General features: G+C 42.4%; 1 protein-coding gene across 12 annotated transcripts in view; it reads right to left on the bottom strand.

The window, feature by feature from the left end:
- Positions 1-13,614, bottom strand: part of fryl (furry homolog, like) — a 474,495-nt gene that overhangs the window by 240,615 nt on the left and 220,266 nt on the right. For all 12 annotated transcript variants that reach the window (XR_013886541.1, XM_080187850.1, XM_080187842.1 and 9 more), the window contains one exon: positions 3,368-3,448. Coding sequence is in view for 11 of the 12 variants with exons in the window: in XM_080187850.1 (XP_080043976.1) it covers positions 3,368-3,448 (81 nt within the window). In the remaining variant the exon portion in view is untranslated. The remainder of the gene's footprint in view (positions 1-3,367; positions 3,449-13,614) is intronic.

Below are 13,614 nucleotides of genomic sequence, written 5' to 3'. Positions count from 1 at the left end.
TTTTTTGTTTTTCTTACATCCTCATTTTCTATTTGAATGGATACAAACAACCAGCTCATTAGGTCTTCTTATATCATTCTATACAACTCTACACATTCTTTTGGGGGAGGGTAGACGGCTAGAGGTTGTGGTCCACATTGGGTAATGTGTAAAAGTAATGGGTAAAAGTAATGAGGTTGTCAAAGCAAATTTTCGGGAGTTGGGAAGTCAATTAAAATGTAGGACTTCAAAAGCAGTAATTTCAGAAATAAGGAAGAACATTGAGCAGTTCAACACAAATTTGGAGGAATGGAGTAGGAGGAAGGGCTTTAGATTTCTAAGACATTGGGATTGGTTCTGGGGCAGGTGGGATCTGTACAAAAAAGACCGGTCTGGAAATAATGTGCTCACAGAGAGATTTGCTAGTGCTGTTGGAGACTATTTAAACTAGATGGCAGTGGGGTTGGAACCAAAGGGGCAATTCAGAGTGCAGATAAGAAAAACTGGCAGTGGGAAGTACAGAAGTATTGGCTGATAATCATAGAATCCTACAGTGCAGAAGGAGGCCACTCAGCCCATTGAGTCTGCACCTACTACAATCCCACCCAGGTCCTATCCCCATAACCCAGTGCATTTACCCTAACTAGTCCTCCTGACACTAAGGGACAATTTAGCATGGCCAAACAATCTAATCTGCATAGTCTGGAGTGTGGGAGGAAACTGGAGTGTGGGAGGAAACTGGAGCACCCGGAGGAAACCCATGCAGACACGGGGAGAATGTGCACACTCCACAGGGTCACCCAGGAATCAAACCTGGATCCCTGGTCACCAGTGCAGTGTTAACCACTGTGACACCGTGCCATCCTGATCAGGAGGATGCATCAAAGTATACAGAATACTTTGATTTGATAGTTTGGTAGCATTAGAGAAGGCATAAGTAAGTCATAAGATGGCTTCAGAGCTTGGGGTGGGGGGGGGAGACGGGGGACATAAAAATACCTAAATCAGAATTAATGTATATGAATGTGAACGCACAGTGTGATTAATAAGGCTGGTGAACTATAGGCATAGATTGGCAAAAGGAACTACAATATTATTGTTATAATAGAGAGCTGGCTCAAAGGCGACCAGGATTAGGCACTAAATATTCAGGGTACAAGGTGCTTTGGAGAGACAGGAAAGGAAGAGCAAATGGTGGTCGAGAGGAGTGGGGAGATAAGGTACTGTGCAAAGAGAGTGGAAAATAGCAGAGTTACCAGAGATAATCTTCATAAGATTATGAATTAAAAAGGCCAAGGAACAATACAGAGAAGGGATAATTATTTTGGGGAAAACAAACATTGATGGAACGAGAATGCATCTGCACCAACCACAATCCCATCCAGGCCTATCCCCGTAACCCCATATATTTATCCTTCTAATCCCCTGACACTAAGGGGCAATTTAGCACGGCCAATCCACCAAGCCTGCACATCTTTGAACTGCTACACAATAGACTTAAGTAAAATTCTAACTCATGGAATAAAAGGGAAAGTAGGCACTAAGGCAAGAAATTGGCTGAGTAACAGGAAACAGGAGTGTAACGATGAATGGTTGTTTTACAGTGTGGAAAAAGGTTTACAATGCTTCCCCAAGGTTTCAGTGTTGGGACCCATGCTCTTCCTGATATAAAGTAATGACCTAGACTGTGGTATTGAGGGCATGATTTCAAAACTTGCTGACAAAACGAAGACTGGAAATGTTGTCAACTGACAAGGATAATCTTGAACTTCAAAAGGACAAAGATATATTTGTGGGTTGGCCAGACAAGTGGCAGGTGAAGTTCAATTCAGGAAGTGAGAGGTGATTAATTCTGACAGTAACAAAATGAGAAACAGTGTAAAGAAAAGGGAGAAATTCTAAAGGAGGTGCAGGAACAGAGGGACCTCTGTGTGTATATACATAAGTCATTGAAGAGGGCAAGGCAAGTTGAGAGAGCAGTTAATAAAGCATATAGTATCTTAGGCTTTATTAATAGGGGCATTAAGTACAAGAGTAAGGAGGTCATGTTGACACTTGTTAAGATCTGGAGTGCTATGTCCAGATGTGGATGTCATATTTGAAGAAGGATGGGAAGACATTGGAGGGAAGACTGAGGAGATTCACAAAAATGATTCTGGGGATAACAAACTGTTGCTATGAAGCCAGATTTGAGAAGTTAGGGCTGTCTTCCTTGGAGAAAAGAAGGCTGAGACATTGGAGGTATTCAGGATCTTTCGGGTTATGGATAGGGGAAATAGTGAGTAACTGTTCCCACGCAGGACAGCATCATGAACTATAGGGCACATTTTCAAAATAATTGGCCAAAGGAGTAAAAGTGAGGTGAAGATTTTTTTCATTCACCCAGAGGATGTTTGGAGTCTGAAATTATCTTCCTGAGAGGGTGGTTTGATTGAGGTATTCAAAAGGAAATTGGATTGTTATCTGGAAAGATAGAAAGTGCAAGGTTACGAGGATAAGACAGGGAAGTTGGACAAGGTGTAATGCTCCTTCAGAGAGTAAGTGCTGACTTAATGAGTTGGATGGCTTTCTGCACTGTAAAGATTCTGTGAACTCACATGAAGATGAGTTCAATGGACCATTACAGGTCTACTTGTACAAAGAATTACAACAGACAGTACTCCTGACTTGCATTATCAACTAAGATAGCAAATTAAAACATCAACACCATGGAGGGTTACCACTGATCAGAAACTTAACTGCAGCAATCATATAAATACTGTGACTACAAGCACAGGTGAGTAACTCATCTCCCAATTCTCCAGAGCCTGTCCACCCGGAACAATCATACTTCCCTGGAAAAATCTCAGCAGGACAAGGCAATCTGCTTGACCTGGCATCCCATTCACCACATTAATTGTTTATTCCTACTACCATAGCTGCACAGTGTCAGCAGTGTGTACTGTATACAAGATGCACTGCAGCAATTCAAGTATTTCTGAACAGCATCTTCCAAAACTGTATTCTCTACCACCAAGATGGAAAAGGACAGCAGATGCAGAACACCACCAATTCTAAGTTCCCCTCCAAGCCACACGCCATCCTGACTTGGAATTTTTATAATTATTCCTTCGCTAGATCAAAATTCTAGAAAAAGCAGTTAATAAGATATACCAGATTCAATAGGGAATTGGAAAATACCTGAATAGGGAAAAAAACAGATGGCTACATGGTAATGCCAGGGGAACGAGGCTGCAGAAAACTGGCACAGACATGACAGGCCAAATAGCCTCTTGCTGCATTGTAATGGCTCTATGGTTCCATTGTGGGAGCTGTCCTGAACATAAGGAGATTAATATCTGGACAATGCCTAAAGAATTCAAAAAAGATTACAAATGTATCTCCTTACTTAGATTGTGCAAGAACTCCAATCACCTCTGCATACAAATCTGCAATAATGTGCATATTCCCAGTGTTGGGTCCTGAATACCTGCAAAAGTAAAGAGAAGGCAGATGAAATAAAAATGTATGATCAGAATAGGTTATTAAAAAATGCCCAGCTGGACCAAATTTAAACAAGATCAAAGTCAAAACTAACCCAAATCAGAATCTTTTAAAACAAAAGATACAATACAGTGCTTTTGTATCAGATAGGAACACAATTCAGCATGTGTCATTTACGTGTTACACTCAACAAATTAAGAGTTGCAGCTAAATAACATGCAATTCAATTCCCCCAGATTCCTTTAAAATATATCATCCCAAGTTGTATGTGGTTTTATCTAGAAATTTAATTCAGCAAAAATAAATTGCAAGTCCAAATTTGAAAGGCATTTTTTTTGTTGAAAGGCAAAACAAAAAATCATTACCCAGTAGTGAATAAATCTACTTGTTTTTATTTTTTAACAATAAATGCATTGTTCTATGTGAATCTCAGAAAATCTTCAAAACATTATAGCACTCTCGTGGTCATGAGCTAGGCACAGTTACAGGCTACATTTGCATCATATTCATAATTTTTGGTATTTTGCTTTTTTAACTATATAGTCGGACAAGTCTGAGATTGCTGTGTCCACAATCCTCAAATCTAAATCTTCCAAACAATTTTGTCAACAGTTTTCAAATCATTTTTAGTTGTCTTCTCTTGCCAAAACATCACTAAGTTGAAAATGTTTTGGTAAGGAACGTTCCATGCAGCCACATTTCATTCCTTGTAGCAAAGCTTTTAAAATACATTCGATACAATAGATAAATCCAAGAATATACAACATGCATCCCTATACTGCCTCAGGCTTCAATATGCTAATTTGTCCTGCAATTCATTTCCTAATTTTCTTATGCCTTCTCACTGTTCTACTCACAAATGAAAACAATCTAACACTGTTTAACTTATTACAGCTGGCATGAAAATGCCATAATTTTTCAAGTTTCTTCACACTTGCTACTGATCATATTTGGTAACAGTTAAAATCTCACCATTTAATGTTTACTTTTGTTCTAAATCCAATACTTCTAAAAAGGAAATTAGGAGAGCCAGAAGGGGTCACGAGAAGGCCTTGGTGGGTAAGATTAAGGAGAATCCCAAGGCGTTCCATAAATATGTGAAGAGTAAAAGGATGAGAAGTGAAGGGATAGGACCTATAAAAGGTGAAGGGGGAAATGTCTGTGTGGAACCGGAAGAAATGGCAGAGGTGCTTAATGAGTACTTTGCCTCGGTATTCATAGTGGAAAGTGATCTGGGAGGTTGTACTACAGGTTTGCGGCAGACTGAAAAGATTGAGTATGCGGACGTTGAGAAAGAGGATTAGTTGGAACTTTTAAATTCTATCAAGATAGATAAGTCGCCGGGGCCGGATGGGATGTACCCCAGGTTACTGTGGGAGGTGATTGCAGAGCCCCTGGCGATGATCTTTGCATCGTCGATGGAGACGGGGGAGGTTCCAGAGGATTGGAGGATTTCGGATGGGGTTCCTATTTTCAAGAAAGAGATCAGGGATAGCCCGGGAAATTACCAACTGGTGAGTCTGACCTCAGTGGTTGGTAAGTTGATGGAAAGGATTCTGAGGGACAAGATTTATGAGCATTTGAAGAAGTTTAGAATGATCAGAAATAGTCAGCACGGCTTTGTCAAGAGCAGGTCTTGCCTTACGAGCCTAGTTGAGTTCTTTGAAAATGTGACTGAACACATTGACAAAGGAAGAGTGGTGGATGTGGTTTACATGGACTTCAGCAAGGCGTTTGATAAGGTCCCCCATGCAAGGCTTCTTGAGAAGGTGAGAGGGCATGGTATCCAAGGGGCTTTGGCCTTGTGGATCTAGAACTGGCTTGCCTACAGAAGGCAGAGAGTGGTTGTGGATGGGTCTTTTTCTGCATGTAGGTCGGTCACCAGTGGAGTGCCCCAGGGATCTGTTCTAGGACCCTTGCTCTTTGCTATTTTCATAAATGACCTGGATGAGGAAGTGGAGGGATGGGTTAGTAAGTTCGCTGACGATTCGAAGTTTGGTGGTGTTGTGGATCGTCTCGAGGGATGTCAGAAGTTGCAGCGTGACAAAGATAGGATGCAAGACTGGGCGGAGAAGTGGCAGATGGACTTCAGCGTGGATAAATGTGTCGTGGTCCATTTTGGCAGATCCAATGGGATGAAGGAGTACAATATCAAGGGTAGGAGTCTTAGCAGTATCGAGGAGCAGAAGGATCTTGGGGTCCGGGTCCATAGGCCTCGCAGGTGGAGGATGTGGTCAAGAAGGTGTATGGTGTACTGGCCTTCATTAATCGAGGGATTGAGTTCAGGAGTCGGGAGGTAATGCTGCAACTTTATAAGACCCTCGTCAGACCCTACTTGGAGTACTGTGCGCAGTTCTGGTCGCCTCACTACAGGAAGGATGTGGAAGCTATTGAGAGGGTGCAGAGGAGATTTACAAGGGTGTTGCCTGGATTGGGAGGCATGCCTTATGAAGATAGGTTGAGGGAGCTACGTCTGTTCTCCCTGGAGAGACGAAGGTTGAGAGGCGACCTGATAGAGGTTTATAAACTGTTGAGAGGAATAGATAGGGTGGATTCTCGGAGGCTGTTTCCCAGGGCTGAAATGGTCGCTATGAGAGGACACAGGTTTAACGTGCTGGGAAGCAAGTACAGAGGAGATGTTAGGGGTAAGTTTTTCACTCAGAGGGTGCTGGGTGAGTGGAATTGGCTGCCGTCGGTGGTGGTTGGGGAGAGTGATCATTATATGGTGGAGTTTCTGGCGCAGATGGAGGAGGAGAAAGTGGGTTCCCGGACACGCGTACTTTGTTTGAATAGAGGGGAGTACGGTAGGATGAGAGAAGAATTGGCGAATGTGGACTGGGGGAGCGCGTTGGAGGGAGGGTCTGCTGAGGAGCAGTGGAGGATCTTTAAGGAGATCTTTCTTGGTGCTCAGCGGAAATTTATTCCGATGGTCAAAAAGGACAGTAGGAGGAGAGGTAATAAGCCGTGGATAACAAAGGAGGTGAAGGAATGTGTTAAATTAAAAGCGGAGGAATTTAGAGTAGCTAAGAGTAGTGGGCGAGAAGAGGATTGGGAGAGGTTTAAATGTCAACAAAGATTGACAAAGAAGTTGATAAAGAAGGGTAGGAGAAACTATGAAGCTGGGCTAGCGCTTAATATAAAAAAGGATAGCAAGAGTTTTTATAAATATATAAAAAGGAAGAGGCTGGCTAGGGTGAACGTTGGTCCTTTAGAGGATGAGAAAGGGGACCTAGTGGTAGGGGATGGGGATATGGCTAAGGTATTGAATAACTTTTTTGTTTCTGTCTTCACGGAGGAGGACGTAAATAATTTGCCGGGTGTTAGTGATGGAAAGGTGGTAGGACTGGAGGGTCTTAATGACATTACTGTTACTAGAGAGGCGGTGCTCGACAGATTGGAGGGGCTGATTGTGGACAAGTCCCCAGGACCGGATGGAATGCATCCGAGGGTTCTGAAAGAAATGGCGGAGGTGATAGTGGATGCCTTGGTGGTTATTTTCCAGACGTCGCTGGATTCCGGGGAAGTGCCGGAGGATTGGAAAACGGCTAATGTTACGCCGTTGTTTAAGAAGGGTGCCAGGCAAAAGGCGGGGAATTATAGGCCAGTTAGTTTAACGTCTGTGGTAGGTAAAATGTTAGAATCCGTCATTAAGGAGGAAATTGCGAGGCATCTTGAAGGGAACTGCTTGATAGAGCAGACGCAGCACGGTTTCATTAAAGGGAAGTCGTGTCTGACAAATTTACTGGAGTTCTATGAGGATGTGTCTAGGGCGGTGGATAGAGGAGAGCCGGTGGATGTGGTCTTTCTGGATTTCCAGAAAGCGTTTGACAAAGTACCTCACAAGAGGTTATTGCAGAAGGTTGAGGGACATGGAGTTGGGGGTAGGGTGTTAGCGTGGATAGAGGATTGGTTGTCAAATAGGAGGCAGAGAGTGGGGGTCAACGGGTGCTATTCAGATTGGCGGATGGTGACTAGTGGAGTGCCCCAGGGGTCGGTGCTGGGGCCTCAGCTTTTTACCATTTATATAGATGATCTGGAGGAGGGAACCGAGTGTAGGATGTCGAAATTTGCTGATGACACCAAGATTGGTGGAACGGCAAATTGTGCGGAGGGTGTGGAGAGTCTGCAGAAGGTGGAGAGACTCTTCCCGCTCAAAAAAGACAGTAGGACTAGGGGGCACAGCCTCAAGATAAAGGGGAGGCGGTTTAGAACGGAGTTGAGGAGGAACTTCTTCACTCAAAGGGTGGTGAATCTCTGGAATTCTCTGCCCGTTGAAGTGGTGGAGGCTGCCTCGCTAAATATTTTTAAGAAGCGGGTTGATGGGTTCTTGATAAGAGAGGGGATTAAGGGTTATGGGGAGAGGGCGGGAAAGTGGAACTGAGCCACAACAGATCAGCCATGATCTTATTGAATGGCGGGGCAGGCTCGAAGGGCTAGATGGCCTACTCCTGCTCCTATTTCTTATGTTCTTATGTTCTTAAGGATCTAGATAGGCTGGGCAAATGGGCCAGGAAATGGCAAATGGAATTTAATGTTGGCAAGTGTGAAGTGGTCCACTTTGGTAGGAATGACTATTACTTACGTGGCGAAAAACTGCAGCAGGCGACGGTGCAGAGGGACCTCGGGGTCCTCGTGCATGAGTCGCAAAAACCCAGCTTGCAGGTGCAGCAGGTGGTCAGGAAGGCGAATGGGATGCTGGCCTTCATAGCGAGGGGGATTGAATATAAAAGTAGGGAGGTCTTGCTGCAGCTGTATAGGGCATTGGTGAGGCCGCAGCTGGAGTACTGTGTGCAGTTTTGGGCGCTGCACCTACGCAAAGATATTTTGGCCTTGGAGGGAGTGCAGAGGAGGTTTACTAGGCTGATACCAGAGTTGAGGGGGTTGAGCTATGAGGAGAGGCTGAATAAACTAGGCTTGTACTCGTTAGAGTTTAGAAGAATGAGGGGAGATCTCATTGAGACGTATAAGATGATGAATGGGATGGATAGGATAGAGATGGAGAGATTCTTCCCACTCAAAAAAGACAGTAGGACTAGGGGGCACAGCCTCAAGATAAAGGTGAGGTGGTTTAGAACGGAGTTGAGGAGGAACTTCTTCACTCAAAGGGTGGTGAATCTCTGGAATTCTCTGCCCGTTGAAGTGGTGGAGGCTGCCTCGCTAAATATTTTTAAGACGCGGGTTGATGGGTTTTTGATAAGAGAGGGGATTAAGGGTTATGGGGAGAGGGTGGGAAAGTGGAACTGAGCCACGGCAGATCAGCCATGATCTTATTGAATGGCGGGGCAGGCTTGAAGGACTAGATGGCCTACTCCTGCTCCTATTTCTTATGTTCTTATGTTCTTAACTCGCTGGGGTCTTTTAGTAGACTTCTGGATGAGTAAGGATTGGGAGTTACAGATAGTTCAATGGCTTGGTAGGTATGGATGTGATCGGCGCAACTTGTGGGCCAAAGGGCCTGTTTCTGCTGTAGTGTTCTATGTTCATCTTCTTTCAATGGATTGCATCTATCATCTGTTTTTCCTAATCTGCTAGTCTAAATGCTCATCTCAGTCTATCAATCTTAAATTGTAATTTTCCTTTCAGTCGAACTGGATGAAATCAACAAATTTTTAATGAATTTCTTTAATTTCCATGTCTAGACTGTTTATGTAGAACACCTGGATAACAAGGACACCTATGTCAGACTCCTACTTATTGACTACAGCTCAGCCTTCAACACCATTATTCCCACGAAATTCATCTCCAAGCTCCATGGCCTGGGCCTCAGCATCTCCATTTGCGAATGGATCCTGAACTTCCTAACTCACAGGCCACAATCAGTAAGGATAGGCAACAACACCACCTCCACGATCATCCTTAACACCGGTGCCCCACAAGGCTGTGTTCTCAGCCCCCTACTATACTCCTTATAGCTGTGTGACCAAATTCCCCTCCAATTCGATTTTAAAGTTTGCTGATGACACCATTGTAGTGGGTCAGATCTCAAACAATGATGAGACAGATACAGGAATGAGATAGAGAATCTGGTGAACTGGTGCAGCTACAGTAATCTCTTCCTCAGTGTCAACAAAATGAGGGAGATTGTCACTGGCTTTAGAAAGCATAGAGGAGAACATGCCCCTGTGTACATTAATGGGGATGAAGTAGAAAGGGTCGAAAGCTTCAAGGTTTTAGGTGTCAAGATCACCAACAATCTGTCCTGGCCCCCCATGCCAACAGTATAGTTAAGATATTCCACCAATACCTCTACTTTCTCAGAAGACTAAGAAAATTTGGTGTGTCAACTACAACTCTCACCAACTTTTACAGATGCATCATAGAAAGCATTCTATCTGGTTTTATCACTGCTTGGTATTGCTCCTGCTCTGCCCAAGATCTCAAGGAACTACAAAAGATTGTAAAAGTAGCCCAATCCATCATGCAAACCAGTCTCCCATCCATTGACTCTATTCACACTTCCCACTGCGATACTTGGGCGAGATGGCTTTACAAACATTAGGGTTGCAATCCCTGGAATTTAAAAATTAAGGAATGTTTTGATCAAAGCCTTTAAGAAATTAAGAGGAATAGATAGGGTAGATTGAGAGAAACTATTTCCAATGGTCAGAGATTCTGGGACTAGAGGGCACAGCCTAAAAATTAAAGCCAGACCTTGAGGAGTGAAATCATAAAGGGTGGTAGAAGTTTGGGACTCTTTTGAAATGGTCAATTGTGAGGTCAATTGTTAATCTTAAATCTGAACATGATAAACTTTTGTTAACCAAAAGTATTAAGGGACATGGGGAAAGGGCAAATGCATGAAGTTAGGTCATCGATTAACTATGATCTCACTGAATAGTGATACATGTTGAAAGAACTATATGGTCTCCTCCTAAATGTCTATATTTCTCCAAGTGCTTAGTCATTTCATCATACTGTGCAACCTCTAGGAGTTTACCAACAACTGAACTAAGACTTAGCCTACAATTTCTTAGATTAACCTTGTCTACTTTTCCTTTGCCACCAGTAGTTTGACTTTTTGCTGAATTTTTAAAAATTCTGGTCACAGCTTCTTTCCAAGCTTCCTCAGAATCTACAATCTGTTTGTCAAACATCAATCCGCCATGATCAAATCAGTTTTACCAATAACCTACATCCATATTTGATAGGGCAATAATTTAAATAACTGCCTTTTTCATGAAATCCAGTGCATGTAAAAAAATTCTGCCACTTTCTCACTCCACTTATAATATCAAGGGTAGGACTCTTAACTGTGTAGAGGATCAGAAGGACCTTGGGGTCCAGGTCCACAGGACTCTTAAATCAGCCTCACAGGTGGAGGATGTGGTCAAGAAGGCGTACGGTATACTGGCCTTCATTAATCGAGGGATTGAGTTTAGGAGTAGGGAGATAAAGCTGCAACTTTATAAGACCCTTGTCAGACCCCACTTGGAGTACCTTGCACAGTTCTGGTCATCTCACTACAAGGAGGATGTGGAAGCTATTGAAAGGGTGCAGAGGAGATTTACAAGGATGCTGCCTGGATTGGGTGGCATGCCTTATGAGGATATGTTGAGGGAGCTAGGTCTTTTCTCCCTGGAGAGACGAAGGATGAGAGGCGACCTGATAGAGGTTTATAAGATGTTGAGAGGTACAGATAGGGTGGATTCTCGGAGGCTATTTCCCAGGGCTGAAATGGTCACTACGAGAGGACACAGGTTTAAGGTGCTGGGGAGTAGGTACTGAGGAGATGTCAGAGGTAAGTTTTTCACTCAGAGGCTGGTGGGTGAGTGGAATCGGCTGCCGTCAGTGGTGGTGGAGGCGAACTCATTGTGGTCTTTTAAGAGACTTCTGGATCAGGACATGGGATTTAATGGGGTTGAGGGTTATAGATAGGCCTGATAGGTAGGGATATGATCGGCGCAACTTGTGAGCCGACGGGCCTGTTTGTGCCGTAGTATTCTATGTTCGCTACAAATTTCTCAATTTCTGAGCAGCCACTAACAATCCTAGCCTCTTGCAATAAACATGCCCTATACAAAGTTTCCTTCATCTTTTTAATCAGTCATGCAAGTATCAAATGACTTTATTAAATTCATCTTTGACATAATCTAATTTAATTTCCCTAATTATCAATGGGGCTGCAGCTTTTACTACACCCTTTTTTTGCTTCCTGAAAAATAATTGATTCATATCTTTTCCATCTACTATTCAAACACTTTCCATTGCTGATCTATGGTATTATTTTTAATTGTCTATTCATTTAATCTATTCATTTCATCTTGTTGTAACTGCATTGTTATTAGTAAAGTACTCTTGCCCTCAATTTGTATTGACTTAAATAGGTTTATACTTAACTATATAACTATATCGTGGTGACTGCATGCTTCCTGTTCTCCATTGTTTCAGAAACAAAACTACTCTATCACATTAGCCAAAATCAGATTAAACAATACTTCTCTGTTGAAGTAGCAACATATTAATTGAAAAGGGGTTGAATGTAGCAAATATTCTTCTGTCTTTTTATCCCAGTGTATTGGAATCCATGGTTCCTCAATTCCTGCATGCCACCATTTCGAATTGCACTGCTGGGACTAGCATCAGTTTGGACAGTTCTCAGAGGAAGTACTTCCTCACACCTTCTCGCACTTGGGGTCAAAAGACTTGTTCACACATAGGGCCAGAATCCTGTTCCTATGCAAATAGTGGTTCTTCAGCCATAAAATTGGCCCAGACCTCTACTTTTAAGCCTGGGGTTGGGTGCGGCCCTGCCTCTGCCTAAAATCCAGGCCAAAGTCCTATCTCTCTTCCTTTTCTTTCTTATAATTCTTGAAATTCTTAAGTGTATTCAATTGCCTATTCTAATACATATTTCTAGTATCATGATTTTCTATTTTTAACAATCAGCCAAGTTCTTCATTTTCTGTCACACTCTGTGCAATTAATTCAATTTTTCTTCTGACCTATTATTTGCACTGTCCATACGTATCATTTTATATGGAAGTGTTTTGCCGTTAATGATTGAGTAAACTGTTTTGGCCAATTCTCTTGATTTTGCAAATGTTCCTTTTTCTTTTTCCACATTTTGATTTTTTTTTGTCAAACTTAACCTATTTCACCTTCTCTATTACCTATATTACTCTCCCTTCCACACAGTGTATTCTTCCTTATTAGTTTAAACTTTTCATTACAGCTCCAGTTAACCTTCCCTTAATGACGTGTCCCAGCCCACCATTCGGATCAATTGTCCAATTGTCAATACAGTCCAGTCTTGCCTCAGAGTTAGGCATACAGATTAAATGAGTTTTTCTTGTATTATTTTCTTTTTTTGAGATGTACGCTTCACAAGAAAGGCTGGACTTCGTTGCCCATCCAAGATGTCCCTGAAAAGGTGGTGGTTTCAATCTTCTTCTAGAGTGGCTACTGCTGATGATGAGTTCTAGGATTCTGAGCTTGTGAGGATACTTTGAACCTTTCCTTCCTATAGCATGTATATAGCAATAAGCTTGTCTCCCTATTAACTATGGATTGAAATTATTAGTGCAATGACCTGGATTTTACCTATATAACCAAATACTTTTTCCAAAATGTTGAACTCTGCATTTTGTCACAACATCAAAACAGCAGGGCTAAATCCAGGCTGAACAGCAAAAGAATTTGGGTGGCAATTAGTAAACAAAAGGTTTGCAGCTAGGGTTGAGTTAGCTCTGTGCAATGCACAAATATTGTTTGGCATTGCGCAAAAATAGCTTATTTTTCCTCTTATTCCATTTACACTAAGCTAATATTGAGGGTCTCAAATTCACACATCAGAACTGACCTATGACAGCTCAGGAGGACAAGCATTGGACCTCACAAATTTAGGGGCTTAATTTAGTTTCTCAGGCAAAGTAAGCACGAGGGTTTCAGCAGCAAGGTAAAGAAAAGCAATAACCAGCTAATTCTCAAATTGCTTAGCTGGAGAGTGACCGTATACCTCAAGAGAAGGTGGTGGCATCTTTTTAATATCTTTCCAATAACATTGTAATAAAGGTAACCATTCACATTTTGGAAGTTGAGTAAAATCCATTCACCTATCACATGAAAAGTAAAACAGTTTATGGTTTGAAATTTTTGTGTCATCGTGATACGAGTACTTTTCAATCTCCCCAGGTCATACCATTATCGAATTAC

This window comes from Carcharhinus amblyrhynchos, chromosome 1 (genome assembly GCF_965287045.1).
Source record: "Carcharhinus amblyrhynchos chromosome 1, sCarAmb.v2.hapA, whole genome shotgun sequence".
Classification (NCBI taxonomy): domain Eukaryota; kingdom Metazoa; phylum Chordata; class Chondrichthyes; order Carcharhiniformes; family Carcharhinidae; genus Carcharhinus; species Carcharhinus amblyrhynchos.
The sequence above is the reverse complement of the archived record's forward strand: the minus strand, read 5'-3'. Positions and strand labels throughout refer to the sequence as shown.